The 20,759-nt window shown below is 46.4% G+C and overlaps 1 protein-coding gene across 2 annotated transcripts in view; it reads right to left on the reverse strand.

The window, feature by feature from the left end:
* Nucleotides 1-20,759, reverse strand: part of SEMA3E (semaphorin 3E) — a 392,121-nt gene that overhangs the window by 60,238 nt on the left and 311,124 nt on the right. For both annotated transcript variants that reach the window (XM_069765160.1, XM_069765161.1), the window contains exons 10-11: nt 18,356-18,500; nt 16,319-16,541 (exon numbers count right to left, since the gene is read on the reverse strand). In XM_069765160.1, the coding sequence (XP_069621261.1) occupies nt 16,319-16,541; nt 18,356-18,500 (368 nt within the window). The remainder of the gene's footprint in view (nt 1-16,318; nt 16,542-18,355; nt 18,501-20,759) is intronic.

Genomic DNA, 20,759 nt, shown 5'->3' on the forward strand with positions numbered 1-20,759 from the left:
CAGACCCTGATGAGACTATGTTGCCCCATCACGAACGCTATACCACCGAACGACACGGTGACACAGACGAAGTTGCGCAGGAGGTACAAGAAGAGTTATTAGATGACCCAGTTCTTGACCCCGATTGGCAGCCATTGGGGGAACAGGGTGCAGGCGGCAGCAGTTCTGAAGCAGAGGAGGAGGAGGGGCCGCAGCAGGCATCAACATCGCCACAGGTTCCATCTGCCGGGCCCGTATCTTGCCCAAAACGCGTGGCAAAGCCAAAACCTGGTGGAGGACAGCGTGGCCATCCGGTTAAAGCTCAGTCTGCAATGCCTGAAAAGGTATCCGATGCTAGAAAGAGTGCAGTCTGGCATTTTTTTAAACAACATCCAATTGATCAGCGCAAAGTCATCTGTCAAAAATGTTCTACTTCCTTAAGCAGAGGTCAGAATCTGAAAAGTCTCAATACTAGTTGCATGCATAGACATTTAACCACCATGCATTTGAAAGCTTGGACTAACTACCAAACGTCCCTTAAGGTTGTTGCACCCTCGGCCAATGAAGCTAGTCATCAACGCAACATCCCTTCCGGCAGTGTAGGACCACCATTTAGCGCACCACCTGCTGTATCTGTGCAGGTATCTTTGCCAGGCCAAAGCAGTCAGGGTCAGGGAATCACCAGTTTCGTAGTAGGAAACACTGCATCTAGGGCACCGGCGGCAACAATACCATCTCCCACCGTCTCTCAGTCTGCCATGTCCACCGGCACCCCCGCTAGTTCCACGATCTCCAGCTCTCCAGTCCAGCTCACCCTACATGAGACTATGGTTAGAAAAAGGAAATACTTAGCCTCGCATCCGCGTACACAGGGTTTGAACGCCCACATAGCTAGACTAATCTCGTTAGAGATGATGCCCTACCGGTTAGTTGAAAGCGAAGCTTTCAAAGACCTGATGGACTACGCTGTACCACGCTACGAGCTACCCAGTCGACACTTTTTTTCCAGAAAAGCCATCCCAGCCCTCCACCAGCATGTTAAAGAGCGCATCGTCCATGCACTCAGGCAATCTGTGAGCACAAAGGTGCACCTGACAACAGATGCATGGACCAGTAGGCATGGCCAGGGACGTTACGTGTCCATCACGGCACACTGGGTAAATGTGGTGGATTCAGGGTCCACAGGGGACAGCAAGTTTGGGACAGTTCTGCCTAGCCCACGGTCTAGTAAACAGTTGTCTGTAGCCGTTCGCACCCCCTCCTCCTCCTCCTCCTCGTCCTCCTGCAGAAGCAAGAGCTCGTCCACAGACCGCAGTCGCACAAACACTCCATCCGCACCTGCCACTGTTGCACACCAGGTCTCCCATTATGGGGCAGCTACTGGCATACGTCAGCAGGCTGTATTGGCTATGAAGTGTTTGGGCGACAATAGACACACCGCGGAAGTTCTGTCCGAGTTCTTGCAGCAAGAAACGCAGTCGTGGCTGGGCACTGTAGATCTTGAGGCAGGCAAGGTAGTGAGTGATAACGGAAGGAATTTCATGGCTGCCATCTCCCTTTCCCAACTGAAACACATTCCTTGCCTGGCTCACACCTTAAACCTGGTGGTGCAGTGCTTCCTGAAAAGTTATCCGGGGTTATCCGACCTGCTCCTCAAAGTGCGTGGACTTTGCGCACATATCCGCCGTTCGCCTGTACACTCCAGCCGTATGCAGACCTATCAGCGTTCTTTGAACCTTCCCCAGCATCGCCTAATCATAGACGTTGCAACAAGGTGGAACTCAACACTGCACATGCTTCAGAGACTGTGCGAACAGAGGCGGGCTGTTATGTTTTTGTGGGAGGATACACATACACGGGCAGGCAGTAGGATGGCAGACATGGAGTTGTCAGGTGTGCAGTGGTCGAAGATTCAAGACATGTGTCAAGTCCTTCAGTGTTTTGAGGAATGCACACGGCTGGTTAGTGCAGACAACGCCATAATAAGCATGAGCATCCCCCTAATGCGTCTGCTGATGCAAAGTTTGACGCACATAAAGGATCAGGCGTCTGCACCAGAGGAAGAGGAAAGCCTTGATGACAGTCAGCGATTGTCTGGTCAGGGCAGTGTACATGACGAGGTACCGGGCGAAGAGGAGGTGGAGGATGAGGAGGATGATGGGGATGAGTATATTTTTAATGAGGAAGCTTTCCCGGGGGCACGGGAAATTGGTGGCGTGGCAAGGCCGGGTTCTGGTTTTTTGAGGGACACAAGTGACGTAGATTTGCCTGCAACTGCCCCTCAACCAAGCACAACCGCAGATTTGACAACGGGAACTTTGGCCCACATGGCGGATTATGCCTTGCGTATCCTCAAAAGGGACACACGCATTACAAAAATGATGAACGATGACGATTACTGGTTGGCCTGCCTCCTTGATCCTCGCTATAAAGGCAAATTGCAAAATATTATGCCACATGAGAACTTGGAACTAATATTAGCAACAAAACAATCAACTCTTGTTGACCGTTTGCTTCTGGCATTCCCTGCACACAGCGCCCGTGATCGTTCTCACACGAGCTCCAGGGGCCAGCAGACCAGAGGTGTTAGAGGGGCAGAAATCAGAAGTGGCGTTGGACAGAGGGGTTTTCTGACCAGGTTGTGGAGTGATTTTTCTATGACCGCAGACAGGACAGGTACTGCAGCATCAATTCAAAGTGACAGGAGACAACATTTGTCCAGTATGGTTACAAACTATTTTTCATCCCTTATCGACGTTCTCCCTCAACCGTCATTCCCATTTGATTACTGGGCATCCAAATTAGACACCTGGCCAGAATTGGCAGAATATGCATTGCAGGAGCTTGCTTGCCCGGCAGCTAGTGTCCTATCAGAAAGAGTATTCAGTGCTGCAGGTTCAATACTAACAGAAAAAAGGACTCGTCTGGCTACCCAAAATGTAGATGATCTAACCTTCATTAAAATGAACCACAACTGGATTTCAAAATCTTTTGCCCCACCCTGCCCGGCTGACACCTAGCTTTCCTATGAAAAGGTCTTGCCTGTGGACTATTCTGAATGACTTTTCCAATCTCGTAATTTTCTTCACCTGATTGTCCAGCATACGACATGTTTCCACCTCACGAAATGGCCAAACTCCCCACACGGGGCCGTGCTATCGCCACTTTGCGCTTGGACCCTTGAGAGTGCTGTTTGTCTGAAGAGGTGGGTGTGGCCGCTTTTGGTCGACGGCACTGCCACTGGGTCCCTCATAGTACAATAAAGTGTCTCTGGCGGTGGTGGTGCGCACCCAACGTCAGACACACCGTTGTAATATGAGGGGCCCTGTGCCTGTACCGCCGGCCACAAGACAGTTCCCCCCCCCAGCTCAAACAGTGCTCTACCACTAGCAAAATTATCTCTCACAGCTTCACCAATGTGTAGTCTAGCCGCTGACATCCTTCAATGCCTGGCACTGACAATACCATTGTTTTGACATTTTTGTTATGTTAGGCCTTCGAAGCCTGTCTGCGGTCCCTTCTTTCTACAACTACTACACTGACCAGGCCACTGCTGGCCGTGTTACCCTGGAACCAATTTAAAAGTGCCTACAGCCAGCCCAAGTTTGTTATGTTAGGCCTTGGAAGCCTGTCTGCGGTCACTCCTTCCACTAGACTTCCACTGACCAGACCACTGCTGCCCGTGTACCCCTGGAACCAATTTAAAAGTGCCTACAGCCAGCCCAATTTTTTTATTTTAGGCCTTCGATGCCTGTCTGCGGTCCATTCTTTCAACTACTACTACACTGACCAGGTCACTGCTGCCCGTGTACCCCTGGAACCAATTTAAAATTGCCTACAGCCATGTGTTATTATTTTAGGCCTTCGATGCCTGTCTGCGGTCCATTCTTTCAACTACTACTACACTGACCAGGGCACTGCTGGCCGTGTACCCCTGGAACCAACATCAGAAAATATAAAAATAAGTATTTTGCTTATAAAAAAGAAAATACTGGTGAGATATCAAATGCAGACATTTTAACATTAAAAACAAACACACAACTCTAATCTGGTACAGTACTAAAAATGGCCACCAGCTACAATTACTTTCTCCTGCAAGTAGTTAACTGAAAGTTTTTTTAAATTGAAAACACACATATGGCATCCACCGAGTGTTGTCCTGTCGCGTCTTCTTTATATTATTGCCGAGAAGATGCAAAATAATGAAAATAATAAAATCATTAATTACCAAAATAATAGAGAAAGTCAACACCACATTGCAAATAAACATTCATTCCAAATAAAGAAGCAGGGCGCGTCCGAGGGTGAGTATATACCTAATAAGAATATAATCACCCTCGGACGCGCAATGCTTATTTCCAACAGCCTTCCTTCCTAAGAATCAGCCCTTCCGTCGTGTAGAGAGACGTTGTGTTACACTCCAAGGTGTTCCCCAGGTTGCCTTTCCTGAGCTTCGATCTTCCGGCTCTCGTTTAGTAGTTCTTGGAAACTACTCTGCATTAGGCCTTCAAATTGGGTATGGGGTGTAGAGAGATGGTGTGTTCCACTCCAAGGTGTTCCCCAGGTTGCCTTTCCTGAGCTTCGATCTTCCGGCTCTCGTTTAGTAGTTGTTGGAAACTACGCTGCATTAGGCCTTCAAATTGGGTATGGGGTGTAGCGAGAGGGTGTGTTACACTCCAAGGTGTTCCCCAGGTTGCCTTTCCTGAGCTTCGATCTTCCGGCTCTCGTTTAGTAGTTCTTGGAAACTACACTGCATTAGGCCTTCAAATTGGGTATGGGGTGTAGAGAGAGGGTGTGTTACACTCCAAGGTGTTCCCCAGGTTGCCTTTCCTGAGCTTCGATATTCCGGCTCTCGTTTAGTAGTTGTCGGAAACTACGCTGCATTAGGCCTACAAATTGGGTATGGGGCGTAGAGAGAGGGTGTGTTACACTCCAAGGTGTTCCCCAGGTTGCCTTTCCTGAGCTTCGATCTTCATGCTCTCGTTTAGTAGTTGTCGGAAACTACGCTGCATTAGGCCTACAAATTGGGTATGGGGTGTAGAGAGAGGGTTTGTTACACTCCAAGGTGTTCCCCAGGTTGCCTTTCCTGAGCTTCGATCTTCCGGCTCTCGTTTAGTAGTTGTTGGAAACTACGCTGCATTAGGCCTTCAAATTGGGTATGGGGTGTAGCGAGAGGGTGTGTTACACTCCAAGGTGTTCCCCAGGTTGCCTTTCCTGAGCTTCGATCTTCCGGCTCTCGTTTAGTAGTTCTTGGAAACTACACTGCATTAGGCCTTCAAATTGGGTATGGGGTGTAGAGAGAGGGTGTGTTACACTCTAAGGTGTTCCCCAGGTTTCCTTGCCATTGCTTCGGTCTTCCGACTCTCGTTTAGTAGTTGTAGAAAAGTACACTGCATTAGGCCATACAAAATGGGTATGGGGTGGAGAGAGATGGTGTGTTACACTCCAAGGTGTTCCCCAGGTTGCCTTTCCTGAGCTTCTATCTTCAGGCTCTCATTAAATTGTGGTTAAATGGAACAACTGCATTTGGCGTACTAGTTGGTTTGGGGCCTACTATCGGTGTCTGCCACTCCTTGCTGTTCTCCTCCACTGAACAAAGCTGTGCCGCCTGTTTACTACGGTTGCCAATTTTGAACTGCATTTCGACTACTTACTGATTTGGCCCTACTCTCTGTGTCAGCCTCTCATTCCAGTTGTCCTCCACTGCAATGCCCCCTGGTTATTCCTGTGTTACCAATTTTGAACTGCATTTAGCCCACTTTCTTCTTTGGGCCTATATCTGTGTTTCCACTTCATCGTGCCCATTGCCCAGCCAGTGATAGATGAGTCTGCTGGTACATTGACCCATAACGCAACATTCCCCGTGCACGCTACACAACAACATTGTGACCCTGCTGAAAGTCAGGTTGCTCTTCCCGCATACCATACCACCTTACACGGGGACAAAGAGGAAGGTGCAGATGAAAGTGCAGGTTCCTTCATCAGGTGGGGGGAGGAATACTAGTTGGCGACGTCACTGGCACAGGGCCTCTCATAGTACGCAAAAGTGTTGCTGCCGGTGGGAGGCGCCCCCGCCGTGCAAACACACCGCTGTACTTTGAGGGGCCCTGTGCCAGTGCCAATGCCAACGAGTGGGCCCCCCCTGCTTGCTCAGGTTCACAGCACTTGCAAAGTTGAAATACTTACCTCTCCCTGCTCCACTGCCGTGACGTGGTCCAGATTTCCTGGGCCCACTAATTACTTGAACCAGCCCTACCCCCCACAACTTTAGCCAAATGACCCCCAATTTCAAATGCCTTCCAATTATTATAAGGTAAATTACGCTTGACAAGCTTCATTAAGAAGAATGGATGGTTTTGACATTAAAATGGCCACTCTAGGTGTTTTCCTGGCCCCCACTCACTGCCGACTATGCTGCCCCATTGACTTGCATTGGGTTTCGTGTTTCGGTCGATCCCGACTTTACGTCATAATCGGCCGATTTCACTCGACCCGACTTTGGACATAGTCGGGTTTCGCAAAACCCGGCTCGACTCTAAAAAGGTCAAGGTCGCTCAACTCTACTCCATACACATTAATTTGGCTGACATCTGTTGCTTTGGAATCTCCATTACACAAGAACCCTTGACTTCGCTCTCTATGTGTTCTTCTGGCTCGGCTGAGTGCTTTTGTGTTCTCTCTGAGAGAGTAGTTGCAGATTCCATTGGCAGCAGCTCCCGAATCTGCTGTTATTCATACCCATAGATGTGTGATTGACATTGTGGAACGTGTGAGATTTCAAGAGCAGGGAGGAGGAGAAAAAAGATTTGCTGAGATGTCAATCACAACGCTAAGGCTGTGATGATGGTGGATTCAGCTTGCCAGTCCTGTTTCCTGTTATTGGCTTTGAATAACCAAGGACTTCTTAAATATTTGGTGCACCAATGTTGCATTTTATTATTATTATTATTATTATTATTATTATTATTTCCTGCAACATTTTGCTATATTAAGAACATGATTAGAAATGTAACTAAGATGCTAATACAGTGCTGATAATTCACTGTAGGGCCAAATTCTACTGACAGGTCTCATTTGAATGGAATCTGCCGCCAGATGTTTGCTACCTAAGCTGATGCTGCTTACTGTAGTTTTTATAAAATCACTGTTTTATCAGTTGGATATTATCAATAGAGGACTAGTGTTGCTCCTGCTCCTAGGTAGTCCGAACATGCCTCCACCACTGGTTGGTAGCTGTCTGCCTATGCACAGTGTACACAGAAACTAGCCAATCAGTGGTGTGGGTGGAGTTATACAGAGATCAGCATACGGAAAACTGCTAGATTTGCAACAGATAAAACAGTTTTATGTCAAAACTGTGGAAACCAGTAAAGTATGTGATACATCACAGGAATCTGAGCCTCTGCTCCAACTGCTATCAGATGGGTGTGCATGCAGCATGTAAGTGCACATTCACACTGACCATTGTACAGAAAAAAACGACGACAGAAACATAATGATTAAATACTCTGCAGTAAATAAATAAATAGCATCGTGCTACAGAAAATAATATATGGTACTTAGTGAACATATTTTTTGATAAAAAACATGCAAAAGCTATCCCACCACTTCACGGTGACCATGACTGGGATGGTTCTAAGTCTAATAATAAAACCTTACCAGTTGTGAAGTCACATGCATGTGGATAAGGGCTGGACCCAGCTAGTAGACACACAGCCATCTGAGACCACCTCAATATAATGTCCAGCTCAGAGAAAAGGCAGGACGCACCTTTATATACACATGGTGCAAACAGGCTGTTAGGGTTGGCGGAACGCACTGAATATATATTTACTAGATGGGATTGGAGCGTTCGCAACCCGGGATCCACCGTGCAGGAAAGAACCTGCTGCTAAGTAAATGGCGGCACTATATGGCGGTATGAACCAGCTCTGTTAGCTTCACAGAGCAGCCGAGAAAGCAAGGCTCTGTGCCCTGTTAGACTTTCACAGAGGCACAGGCTAACTACCCAAATGAGAGCAGTCAGTGGTCATGCATGCACACAAAACTCCTCGCCGGAGGTGCCAGCATTCTAGGGGCTTATTTCAGCCGGGTCCCTGAACACACACATGACCACACTGGCGCAAAGCACATAACTTAAGAAGATACTAGCGCATGGCCGTGTGGCCATGCGAGCCTAAAATAGTTGCAGCACGTACAGGACCTTCAAAGAAGGACCAATGGAAGTTGCTGCAGTACCTGAGCATGTGACCCTAGATCTCCACTGAGAGATCTTGCCCTGGGCATGCTCAGTGTGTGCAAAGCAGGACTTAGTCCCAGAAAAGCCTGCTCACCGCAGATCAGTGCAGGGTACAATAGCAGAGCCTGGAGAGGCAGCAGTAACCCTTTGCACAGTATCAGTCTCAGTGGGACCGACGTCTCTGCTGAGCAGGCTCCACTGTGGCCGATGCAGGATGGAAGACCGCAGCAGACACGGATCGAGATTCCCCCTGTGCAGCAGAGCAAACTCGACTCCTAACATTACCCCTTTCCTAGGGCCCCCCTCCTTGAGCCTCGCTACGCTCAAAAGCTGCAATGAGCAGTGGAGCCCGAATGTGCTCCACAGGCTCCCAGGTTCTATCCTCTGGACCGTGACCCTTCCAGTCCACCAGATAAAATTTCTTGCCATGTACTACCTTGCACCCCACGATAGCATTCACCTCAAACTCATCCGTGGATGAACCCGATGTCCTGGCAGATGACTCAGAAAACCGGGACAAATGAACGTGCTTTAAGAGGGAAACGTGAAAAGAATCGGTGATACCAAGGCGTGGAGGAATAGCCAAACGGTAGACCACAGGGTTGACCTGTTCCAGAACCTTGAACGGGCCAATGTACCGAGGAGCAAACTTAGTGGACTCAACTCGCAGCCTGATGTTATGGGCGGAGAGCCACACGAAGTCACCAGGAGCAAAGGTCGGAGCGGGGCGCCGATGTGTATCAGCCAAAACCCTCATTCTCTCCTTGGAGACCCGGATGGCATCCTGTGTGCGGTCCCAGATGTCACGTGCCTCCACCGCCCAGTCTGCCACCCTAGAATCGGTGGATGACACGGGCATGGGCACAGGGATACGCGGATGCTGGCCGTAATTAAGGAGAAAAGGAGTCTGACCTGTGGAACCGGCTACGGTGTTGTTCAAGGCAAATTCCGCCCAAGGTAGCAAAGATGCCCAGTCATCCTGCCTAGCAGAGACAAAAATTTGCAAGTATGTCACCAGAGTCTGGTTGGTCCTCTCCACGAACCCATTCATCTCGGGATGGTATGCAGAGGAGAGGTTCAACTCTATGCTGAGTAAACGGCAGAGCTCTCTCCAAAACCGAGATGCGAACTGGGGACCCCGATCACTGACAATTTTATCAGGCATACCATGTAAACGGAAAATGTGCTTAATGAATAACCCCGCCAAGGCACGTGCAGAAGGTAACTGTGGAAGCAGCACCAAGTGCACCATCTTAGAGAAATGGTCGGTTACAACCCAGTTAACGGTGCAGCTACGCGACTTGGGTAAGCCCAACCATTTCCCAGGGCATGTGTGCCACCGGTAGAGGGTAAAGCAAACCAGCAGGCCGTTGCCGAGGAGACCAATTTTGGGCGCAGGAAACCCATGCCCGAATATAGTCCCTGACATCACGGGCCATATGCGGCCACCAGTACGTTCTCGCCAAAAGCTCAGAGGTCCTTTTGGTCCCAAAATGCCCACCCACTCTGGACGAGTGAGCCCAAGAGAGAACCTCTGGTCGCAAATTCGCTGGCACGAAAGTCTTGCCCGGGGGCACAGACTCCAGCGAAAACGGAGCTACAGTTCTCAGGCTCTCAGAAGGAACAATAAGCCGAGGCTCCTCCTTCTCAGATGACACTTCGGAGTGGGAGAGAGCGTCGGCGTGAATATTCTTCTCCCCGGAGAGAAAATGAAGAGTAAAATGAAACTGGGAGAAGAACAGGGACCATCTAGCCTGGCGAGAATTCAGCCGCTGGGCCGTCTGTAAATATACCAAGTTTTTGTGGTCAGTGAAAACCTGGAAGGGAAAGCGAGCTCCCTCCAAGAGATGTCTCCATTCTGAAAAAGCCAACTTCATGGCTAGCAACTCCCTGTCCCCGATGGAATAATTTCTCTCCGCCGGTGTGAAGGTCTTAGAGAAGAAGCAAGGATGCTTCCGACCTTGAGCATCCTTTTGGAAAAGGATTGCTCCCGCACCAATGGATGAGGCATCCACCTCCATGATAAATGGTTTATCTACATCGGGGCGATGTAGAATGGGAGCGCTAGCAAAGTGTGACTTAACCGAAAGGAAGGCCTTGGAGACATCCTCTGACCACAACTTGGGATTTGCTCCCTTCTTGGTGAGGGCAACCAAGGGAGCTACCAAAGTTGAGAAGTGTGGGATGAGCTGATGATAGTAGTTAATGAACCCCATAAAGTGCTGCACCGCTTTAAGTGAATGGGGTTCCTGCCAGTCCATCACAGCCTGTAGCTTGGCAGGATCCATAGCCAAACCCTGAGCAGAGATAATATAACCAAGGAAAGGCAAGGACTCCTGCTCAAACACACACTTCTCCAACTTGGCGTAGAGGATGTTTGCCCGTAAGAGGTCGAAGACTTTGCAAACATCTCCCATCAGGGGAGTCAATATCTGGAGAGTAGATGAGAATATCATCCAGATAGACTACGACCGAGGTGGTGAGCATATTCCAGAAAATGTTGTTCACAAAGTCTTGGAAAACGGCTGGAGCATTACAGAGCCCGAAGGGCATCACCAGATATTCATAGTGCCCATCCCTGGTGTTAAAAGCCGTCTTCCATTCATCCCCCTCACGGATGCGAGTCAGGCTGTAAGCACCCCACAGATCTAATTTTGTAAATACCCTTGCTCCCAGTAGCCTATCAAAAAGCTTAAATATCAGGGGGAATGGGTACTTGTTCTTAACGGTGATGGCATTAAGACCCCTGTAATCTATGCATGGACGTAAGTCTTCAGTCTTCTTCTGTACGAAGAAGAACCCAGCCCCTGCAGGTGACACTGACTTCCTAATGAATCCTCTTGCCAGATTTTCTTGGATGTACTGAGACATTGCCTCCGTCTCCGGGAGAGATAACGATAGACTTGACCCCGGGGAGGCTCAGCACCAGGCAAGAGGTCAATAGGACAGTCATAGGGGCGGTGAGGCGGAAGGGTCTCCGCAGCCCTTTTGGAGAACACGTCTGCATAGGGCCAATAGTGCTTGGGGAGAGAGGAAAGATCTGCGGGTACCTGTGTTGTAGCAACCTGAACGCACTCCCTTTGACATCTACCCTCGCAGGATTTACTACATCCCAAAATTCTCCCTGAAGACCACTCTATATGAGGAGAATGATAGCGTAGCCATTGTATCCCCAACAGGACCTCATCAATTCCCTCAGGAATGACTACTAGGGAGATAATCTCCTGATGTGATGGAGACACAGAAAGCATGAAAGGAGTGGTTTGGTGGGTAATCTATGAGGGTAGTGTCGACCGATTTACCACTCGAACGGTTACTGGCTTGGTGAGCATCATCAGGGGTATTGCGTGATGCTGGGCGAAAGCGGATGACATAAAATTACCCTCTGCCCCATAGTCCACGCATAGCTCTACCATAAGAGTAGATGGGCCTATGGTAATTGTCCCCTTGAAGGATAACTTTGAGGCAAACGTCGCCGTGTCTAGTGTACCTCCTCCAAACTGCCACTAGATGCTGACGTTTCCCCGACCGCTGAGGACACTTGGAGGCAAGTTGTCCTGACTGCCAGCAAACATGACAGACCTTATGTGCACGAGTGGACTGGGACTTGGATCCCGCTCGTGTCACCTCTATGGCCTCATGTGACTCGGACGCTTGGACTGGAGATTCTAAAGGTTTGGCGCAGGTGGAAACCAGCCGAAACCTCTGCCTACACTGGGCTCACTCCAACCTTCGCTCGTGAAAATAAAGGTCTATGCGAGTAGATACAGCTTTGAGCTCCTCTAGTGTGGCGGGAATCTCCCTAGTAGCCAAAGCGTCCTTCACATGGTCAGCCAGCCCCCTCCAAAATACGGGAATGATGGTTTTATCTGGCCATTCCAACTCAGACGCTAATGTCCGGAAGTGAACAGCAAAATGGCTGACCATGGTTGAACCCTGAGTCAAAGCCAGCAGTTGGAGCGCTGTATCATGGGTGACTTGAGGTCCTAAAAAGACCTGTTTCTGAGTCTCCAGAAACCGAGGAACACTCCGCACCACATGATCGTTGCGCTCCCACAGTGGTGTAGCCCACTCCAACGCTCTGTCCGACAAGAGAGAGATTATGAATCCCACCTTTGCCCGCTCATTGGGAAAACGTGCAGCCAGGAGCTCGAGGTGTATACCACACTGGCTCACGAAACCCCTACAGGACTTACTGTCCCCAGAGTATCTCTCAGGCAAAGGGAGGTGAGATAGGGTCGGAACAGAGGTGGCAGTGGGCAAAGCTGCTGCAGCCACGCTAGCAGCCTGAACAGCTATTGCGGTAACATCCACTGCCAAGGTTGCACGCTCAAGAGACGCCAACCGGCACTCCAGCAGCTGGATGTACCCCTGCAATCGCTGTTCATCCGCCATTACTTAGCCAGATCCTGGTGCTAGTATTCTGTTAGGGTTGGCGGAACGCACCGAATATATTTATTAGTTGGGATTGTTGCGTTCGCAACCCGGGATCCACCGTGCAGGAAAGAACCTGCTGCTAAGTAAATGGCGGCACTATATGGTGGTATGAACCAGCTCTGTTAGCTTCACAGAGCAGCCGAGAAAGCAAGGCTCTGTGCCCTGTTAGACTTTCACAGAGGCACAGGCTAACTACCCAAATGAGAGCAGTCAGTGGTCATGCATGCACACAAAACTCCTCGCCGGAGGTGCCAGCATTCTAGGGGCTTATTTCAGCCGGGTCCCTGAATACACATAAACACAATCTCCTTGCCGGAGGTGCCAGCATTCTAGGGGCTTATTTCAGCTGGGTCCCTGAACACATACAAACACATGACCACACTGGCGCAAAGCACATAACTTAAGAAGATACTAGCGCATGGCCGTGTGGCCATGCGAGCCTTAAATAGTTGCAGCACGTACAGGACCTTCAAAGAAGGACCAATGGAGTTGCTGCAGTACCTGAGCATGTGACCCTAGATTTCCACTGAGAGATCTTGCCCTGGGCACGCTCAGTGTGTACAAAGCAGGACTTAGTCCCAGAAAAGCCTGCTTGCCGCAGATCTGTGCAGGGTACAATAGCAGATCCTGGAGAGGCAGCAGTAACCCATTGCACAGTATCAGTCTCAGTGAGACGCTGGGACTGACGTCTCCGCTGAGCAGGCTCCACTGCGGCCAATGCAGAATGGGAGACCGCAGCAGACACGGATCGAGATTCCCCCTGTGCAGCAGAGGAAACTCGACTCCTAACACAGGCTGAAAACAACTGAAGATCTGAACATGCATGTCATTTGACAAACAGTAAAGTTTTTAATATTAAAGTTAGGACCATCCCAGGCAAGGTCACCGTGAAGTGGTGGGATGGCTTTTGCATTTTTTTTAATCAAAAAACATGTTAACTAAGTGTCTTATAATATTTTCATGCACAATGCTATTTATTTATTAACTGCAGGGTATTTAATCATTATATTTCTGTCTTTGCTTTTTTTTCTATCAGATGGGGTAGCAAAAACCTTGTGAAATATTCCCTTTATTATTATTGATGAGCAAATGTGCTCAGATAACATCCCATCCGAGCACACTCAGGTGTTATCAGAGTATCTCAGGCATGCTTGTATATTATGTTCGTGTCCCTGTGGCTCCATAATTTGCGGCTATTAGACAGCCAGAACACCAGCAGGGATTGCCTGGTTTTTAGTGAATCCCCACATGCTGTCTATCAAATGCAACTAATGCAGTCACAGGCAGGGCCGCCATCAGGACATTACAGCCATTACTACAGTATGGGACCCTGTGATGAGGAGCAAAAAGGGGGGCCTGAGCACTCTGGCAGCCCGGTCCGCGCAACACTCGGGCCCCCTGACATTTTATTCAGGCTGCTGAACGCCAACAACACTGTGGTGTAACAGAGACACCCACAGTGCTGTAAATGCAGCAGAAATGAGCGCTGTAGCTTTAAGCCGCCGCCTACGGCCCGGTCCCGGTGCATCATGGTCCAGTTCGTGACGTCACACGCTGCCCTTCTTCACTTCCTCATTCCGGAGCAGAGCAGCGTGCGGTGTGCCACGTGGCTGCGGACGGCAGAGCAGAAGAGGCAGCGGGGGACCTCCCGGGGGAGAAAGAATGCTGGAGACACGGGGGGTATGAGGAAGAATGCTTGCTGGAGACACGGGGGTATGAGGAAGAATGCTGGAGATACGGAGGGGAAGGAAGAATGCTGGAGATGCTGGGGGCAGAATCCTGGAGACACTGGGGCAGAATGCTGGAGACACTGGGGACAGAATGCTGGAGACACTGGGGGCAATATGCTGGAGACACTGGGGGCAAAATCCTAGAGACACAGGGGGCAGAATCCTGGAGACACTGAGGGCAGAATGGAGATACGGGCGTGATTGGAGATACGGGGCAGGATGAAAGACATGGGGGCATGATTGGAGACACTGGGGGGCAGGATTGGAGACAGATCGTGCAGGATCATGGGGCAGGATGGATATTATGGAGACAGATGGGGCAGGATGGATACTCATGAGGGCAGGATGTGTGAACATATGGCTGGAGCCAGAAATGAGACACACGGGGCTAGGATGGGGAATATTGTCATCATAGGGGCTAATTAAAGGGATATTATTACTGCAGGGACGTATTTATTTTATTTTTTGAGGATACTGTTTTAAATGGGGGGCGGTCCTGTTACTGTGTAGAGTGATACTATATTGCCTTTTTTTCTTCATGTGGTGTAATGTAGAAGTTGGGAAAAATTAAGTAATGTGTTCTGCAAGCGGAGCTTGGGATAACTGTGTTATTTCCTGTAGAGACGAGCCCTGGCTGGAAGAAGTGACGGCGGTCTGTGCTGGATGAAAGTTGAAAGATGAAGGACTTCCCCTAGAGATGTCACTGGTGAGTCAGTGTGTTACCTATGCACTGACACTATACACTGTATACTATATACAGAGCTCCTGTGTATAATGTCACTAGTGATCACTTTAATACCTATACATTATATACAGAGCTCCTGTGCATAATACCACCAGAGATCACTATTATCTGTACACAGACACTGCATACTAAGTACAGATCTCTTGTGTATAATGGCACTTATGGTGATAGTATTGTGGTTTTTTTTATTACTGATTAGTATTGTAGCATTCAGTCACTATGTCGTGGTAATATGTGGTCTGGACATGGAGTTGCGGTATTTGTCCCTTGCATGTGCTAATTGGTCACTTTGTGGTGGTAATATGTGGTCTGGTCATGGTGTAGCCGTATTTGTTCCTTGTATGTGATATTATTCGATCACTGTGGTGGTAATATGTGGTCTGGTCATGGTGCGGTGGTATTTGTTATTTGTATGTGATATTATTGGTCATTTTAAAAATTGAAAAATAAATAAAAATATACCTAAACTGTATTGCATATTTTAACAAATATTTAATAGGTTACAGCACAGTAGGGCCCGGCCAAAAGTGTTATGGTGGCGGCTTAAAAAATCTTTTGGCCAAAAAAAAAGCTGCCGGCTATATGTGTGATCTGGTGATGGGAACTGTTAATGTGTGATAGGTGAGAAGTGGAGTTTTTCCAAGAGAGAGCGGTGGGACTGTGGACAGTTCGGGGGTGGAGGTGGGGCAGGGGAGGAGCCTGGGCAGAGTCTCAAGGGGGCCCCGAAAAATTTGCCAGTATGGGGCCCCGAAATTTCTAGTGGCAGCCCTGGTCACAGGGACTCAACCAAAATATATGAGCACACCCAAGATACTCGGATAACACTTTATCAGAGCACGTTCGCCCATCATATTTATTATCTTACTACGAAAATGTAGGGATCAACTAAAAAAAAAGTCAATGTGCACAAATTTCAACAGTACTAAACCTGTGTTTTGAGATCTAAGTAGTGGTTATTGTTAGATAAAGCCAACTAATTTGGATAGAAGTCACTGTATGAGATTAAGAGTTGTAAATTGAGGGACCAAAATACAATCTCTTCAAAGGTTCCCACCAACCATGCAACATTTTGAATAGTATGTTCTTTTACTGAGGCATGAAGGGTCATTGGGGCATTACAACCAACCATGGTCTTAGTACAAGTGCTCCTTCTTCACCTCCTATATGTGCAGCCCTAATATGACTTACCTGTTCCTAGAAACATTACATCATACTGTCCATCTTCTGCTTGTACTCTGTCCACAGCAATTTGTTTTAAGTTGTATTTTCCATCAACCTTTACAATAGTTGGTCTTTTATGCACTGGCCTAATAGGTTCATACATCATAGGATGGCTTCTAGCGAAGCGCAAGGCCTCATCAGGATAATCCTTGGTAGTTCCATAGTGACCTCCATTCACTTTGCTTGGACACTAGATTGTAGAAAGAAATCAGCGCAAATGTAATTTCATTAATTGATAGCAGAAGTCAAATCTGAAATCTATGAACTGCAGTAAAGCGTTATCCAGAACTACAGTTGAGGGTTGCTGTTTTTCAAAATGTATATATTTATAAAAAGCTTATACTAAATGTATAATAATATATAAAAAAATATAATAATAATAATCTACTAATAGAAACTTGCCAGGATATAAGTCTTAAAAAAATGTCACCATTAAATTTTTCATTTTCACTAAGGTATGGCTATAAAATCCTAATAAAGCCTCTATTTGACAACTCCATGAATCATTGCAAGTAGTTAAAGGGACACTGTCACCTGAATTTGGAGGGAACAATCTTCAGCCATGGAGGCGGGGTTTTGGGGTTTTTGATTCACCCTTTCCTTACCTGCTGGCTGCAATATTGGATTGAAGTTCATTCTCTGTCCTCCGTAGTACGTGCATGCAGAAGGCAATCTTGCCTTGCGCAGGCGTGTACTATGGAGGACAGAGAATGAACTTCAATCCAATATTGCAGCCAGTGGGTAAGGAAATGGTGAATCAAACACCCAAAAACCCCGCCTCCATGGCTAAAGATTGTTCCCTCCAAATTCAGGTGACAGTGTCCCTTTAATCAAAGATGTTGGCTTAGGCATTACTGGGCAAGTTCCAGCTCTGTAATTGGCTGCAAAAAGACAAGATTTGGAATTATTGGAACGTTATGAGAGAAGGAAAATGAAGACAGTTATTTTAGTTCTTATGGAAAGTGGCACAGTCTATTAACATGTGAATAGTCAGTATTTTGATGGGGTGTAGTTGGAGAGGATTGTTTTTTTTAAGAAATCCCTTTTTCTCAGGCACAAACTATGTTTTACTCTACTTGGGTCTAGCGCTGAGTCTCTGCCGCTGCTCCTAATGTCTATCATTGTCTGTGGTGCTGGTGTTACATTGGTAGCGCTGCCCAAGTAGATAGCATGATTAACTCAAAGCCTCCGAGTTCACTGATTACATGCCGCCCTGTTGATGTGACATCAGTGCTGCAGACCATAACATACACCGGGAGCAACGTGGAGACTGAGCACTGGACCCAAAAAAGGATGATTAAATAGCAGTTTGTTAGTTTAAAAAAAAATGAAAATGCAACTGGCGACAGATTTTCTAAAAACTGTTGAGCTGCATTCATGGAAAGCTGTCCTCAAGGTCTCCGCAGATATTTTTTTGGGTGCATTTACAACCACTATAGTAATGTGATTAAATAATCTTGATAGCAATCTACAATATATATAAACATTATGCCACATATAGTGTTGCCCAAATATCAAAAGTAATCAATATATAGGAATGCATCCTGGTTGCCTTCTGACTGACTATGTACAGCTAGTGATAATCTTAGCACTCGTGGAATCCATTGTTGTAGTGTAATTCTCCAGTAACTTAAATTCCGCCGATACTTATTTTCTAGTTATCCAAAAATATGACCTTCCTGAGAAGAAGAAACTAAATAATTAGCCCTCCCAGCAATGGCATGAATAATTCCAAGAATAGAGCTTCACACAGCCAATACACGGACGGTTCTGTTCTGAGATCTCATAGCTTACTTAAAAGTCGTATGCAACTTGATTGCCGCTTGGCAATACATTAGCTTGATGTGTCATACCCTTCTACGCTGAATAATTTAGCTCAGCTGGAGGCAAAGGAATAGCAAAAGAATGATTGCAGAAAGCTGGTAGTTATTTTTGGCAGGTTACTTGACTTATGTGAATTTAGTTGTCAAAAAAAGCTTAATATACTGCTGTAAAAAAACTTACTGAGCCAGGTCTTGGGTAAGGGACTTTACCCTCATAAATTGTCCAGTGGTACTCTGGTCCTTCTTTGTGCGCATATGGGCCATTAAATGCTTCACGTATGCTGGCCATTTGAAAGACACAGACTGCATACCCTTTAAAAATGTTGCTGGGAAACAAAAAAAAAGGAATACAAATATATATATACACAAAATACAAATATAATATACATATGTTATATATGCATGTGTTTTAGCATATAAAAGTTTGTGCACTCCTTGTCAAAATTACTGTTACTGTGAACAGTTAAGCAAGTTGAAGATGAAATCATCTCTAAACGGCCTAAAATTAAAGATGACACATTTCTTTTATATTTTAAGCAATAAAAATATATATTGTTGTCATCTTTTACATTTTAAGAATTAGAAAAAAAGAAAATGAGCTGTTGCAAAAATGTCGGCACCCTTGGAGAATTGTGTACTCAGATAACTTTGACAAAGGTTTCAGACCTTAATTAGCCTGTTGTTCACTAGCATTGTTAGGAAAGGTCAAGGGATTCAAATTTCCCAGCTTTATAAAAACCCAGCCTCCTCTAACCCTGCGCCAAAAACAGCAGCCATGGGTTGGGCTAAGCAGCTGCTTATCACTCTGAAAATGAAAATGGTGGATGCCCACAAAGCACAAAGAAGGAGAATGTAATGAGAAGGTAGCAAAGGGTTTTCAAGTTGCCCTTTCCCTAGTTCAAAATATAATTATGAAATGTCAGTTAACAGAAACAGTGGAGGTCAAAATAAGGTCTGGAAGACCAAGCAAAATTTCATGGAGAGACGCTCTTAGGATTGCTAAAGATGCAAATCAGAACTCCTGCTTCACTGCAAAATGTTTGTCTGGTGAGAGGCTGTTCTGTGTAAACACATATACAATGGGGAAACTAAGTTTTTGTTACAGTGCTGATTTTGCAAATGTTCCCACCTACAAAGAATGGTGAGGTCTATAATTTTTATTGTAGGTACACTACAACTGTGAGACAAAATCTAAAAATAAAACCAGAAAATTACATTGTATGAGTTTTAAATAATGAAATTGCATTTTATTACATGAAAAAGTATTTGATCAGCTACCAACCAACAATAATTTTGTCTCTCACAGACCTGTAAGCTTTTCTTTAAGAATCCCTCCCACTCTGCATTTATTACCCGTATTAACTGCACCTCTTTGAACTCTTTACCTTTATAAAAGACACCTGTCCATACACTATTAATCAGACTCTAACCACTCCACCATGGCCAAGACCAAAGAGTTGTCTAGGACACAGGAACATAATTGTAGACCTTAAAAAAATGGGATGGACTACAGGACAATAGGCAAACAGCTTGGTGAGAAGGCAACAACTGTTGGCACAATTAATAGAAAATGGAAGAAACACAAGATGACTATCAATTTTCCTTGGTCTGGGGCTCCATGCAAGATCTTGCCTCGTGGGGTAAGGATGATTCTGAGAAAGGTCAGAAATCAGCCCTGAACTACACGGGAGGACTTGATCAATGACCTGAAAAGAGCTGGGACCACAGTCTCAAACGTTACTTTTAGCAACACATTATGCTATCATGGACAACCCAAAAACACCTTCCAACCATGAAGAATGGTGCGCAAAACATCATTCTTTGGGGGTGCTTTTCTGCAAAGGGTACAATACAACTGCACCATATTGATGGTAGAATGGATGGGGTCATGTATCCCAAGATTTTTCTCCAACAACTTCCTTTCCTCAGTAACAACATTGAAGATGGGTTGTGGCTGGATCTTCTAGCATGACAATGACCTGAAACACACAGCCTGGGCAACTAAGGAGTGGCTCAGTAAGAAACATTTCAAGGTCCTGGAGTGGCCTAGCCAGTCTTCAGACATGAACCCAATGGAAATTTTTTGGAAGGAGCAATGATGCTCAATGATGCTTAGCAACAGCCAAGAAACCAGAAAGATATGGAGAAGACCTGTATGGAAGAGTGGGCCAAAATCCCTGCTGCAGTGTGTGCAAACTTGATCAAGAACTACAGGAATGTCTGACCTCTGTAATTGCAAACAAAGGTTTCTTCACCAAATACTAAGGTTTTTCTATTGTGTCAAATACTTATTTCATTCAATAAAATACAAATGAATTATATAAAAATCAGGCAATGTGATTTTCTGGATTTTTTTAAGATTCTGTCTCTAACAGTTGAAGTGTACCTATGAGAAAAAATTACAGACATTTCCATTCTTTGTAGGTGGGAAAACTTGCAAAATTGGTAGAGTATCAAATACTTATTTTGCACACTGTAGTACATATTGCTGATCATATTTCATTCATATATATCTATAATTGGTTGGTATATTTTGACTATATCTAATGTGTTTATATTTGCTAGACACATTTATTAGGCTTTAT

Source organism: Ranitomeya imitator, chromosome 4 (assembly GCF_032444005.1).
Source record: "Ranitomeya imitator isolate aRanImi1 chromosome 4, aRanImi1.pri, whole genome shotgun sequence".
In the NCBI taxonomy this organism is placed as follows: domain Eukaryota; kingdom Metazoa; phylum Chordata; class Amphibia; order Anura; family Dendrobatidae; genus Ranitomeya; species Ranitomeya imitator.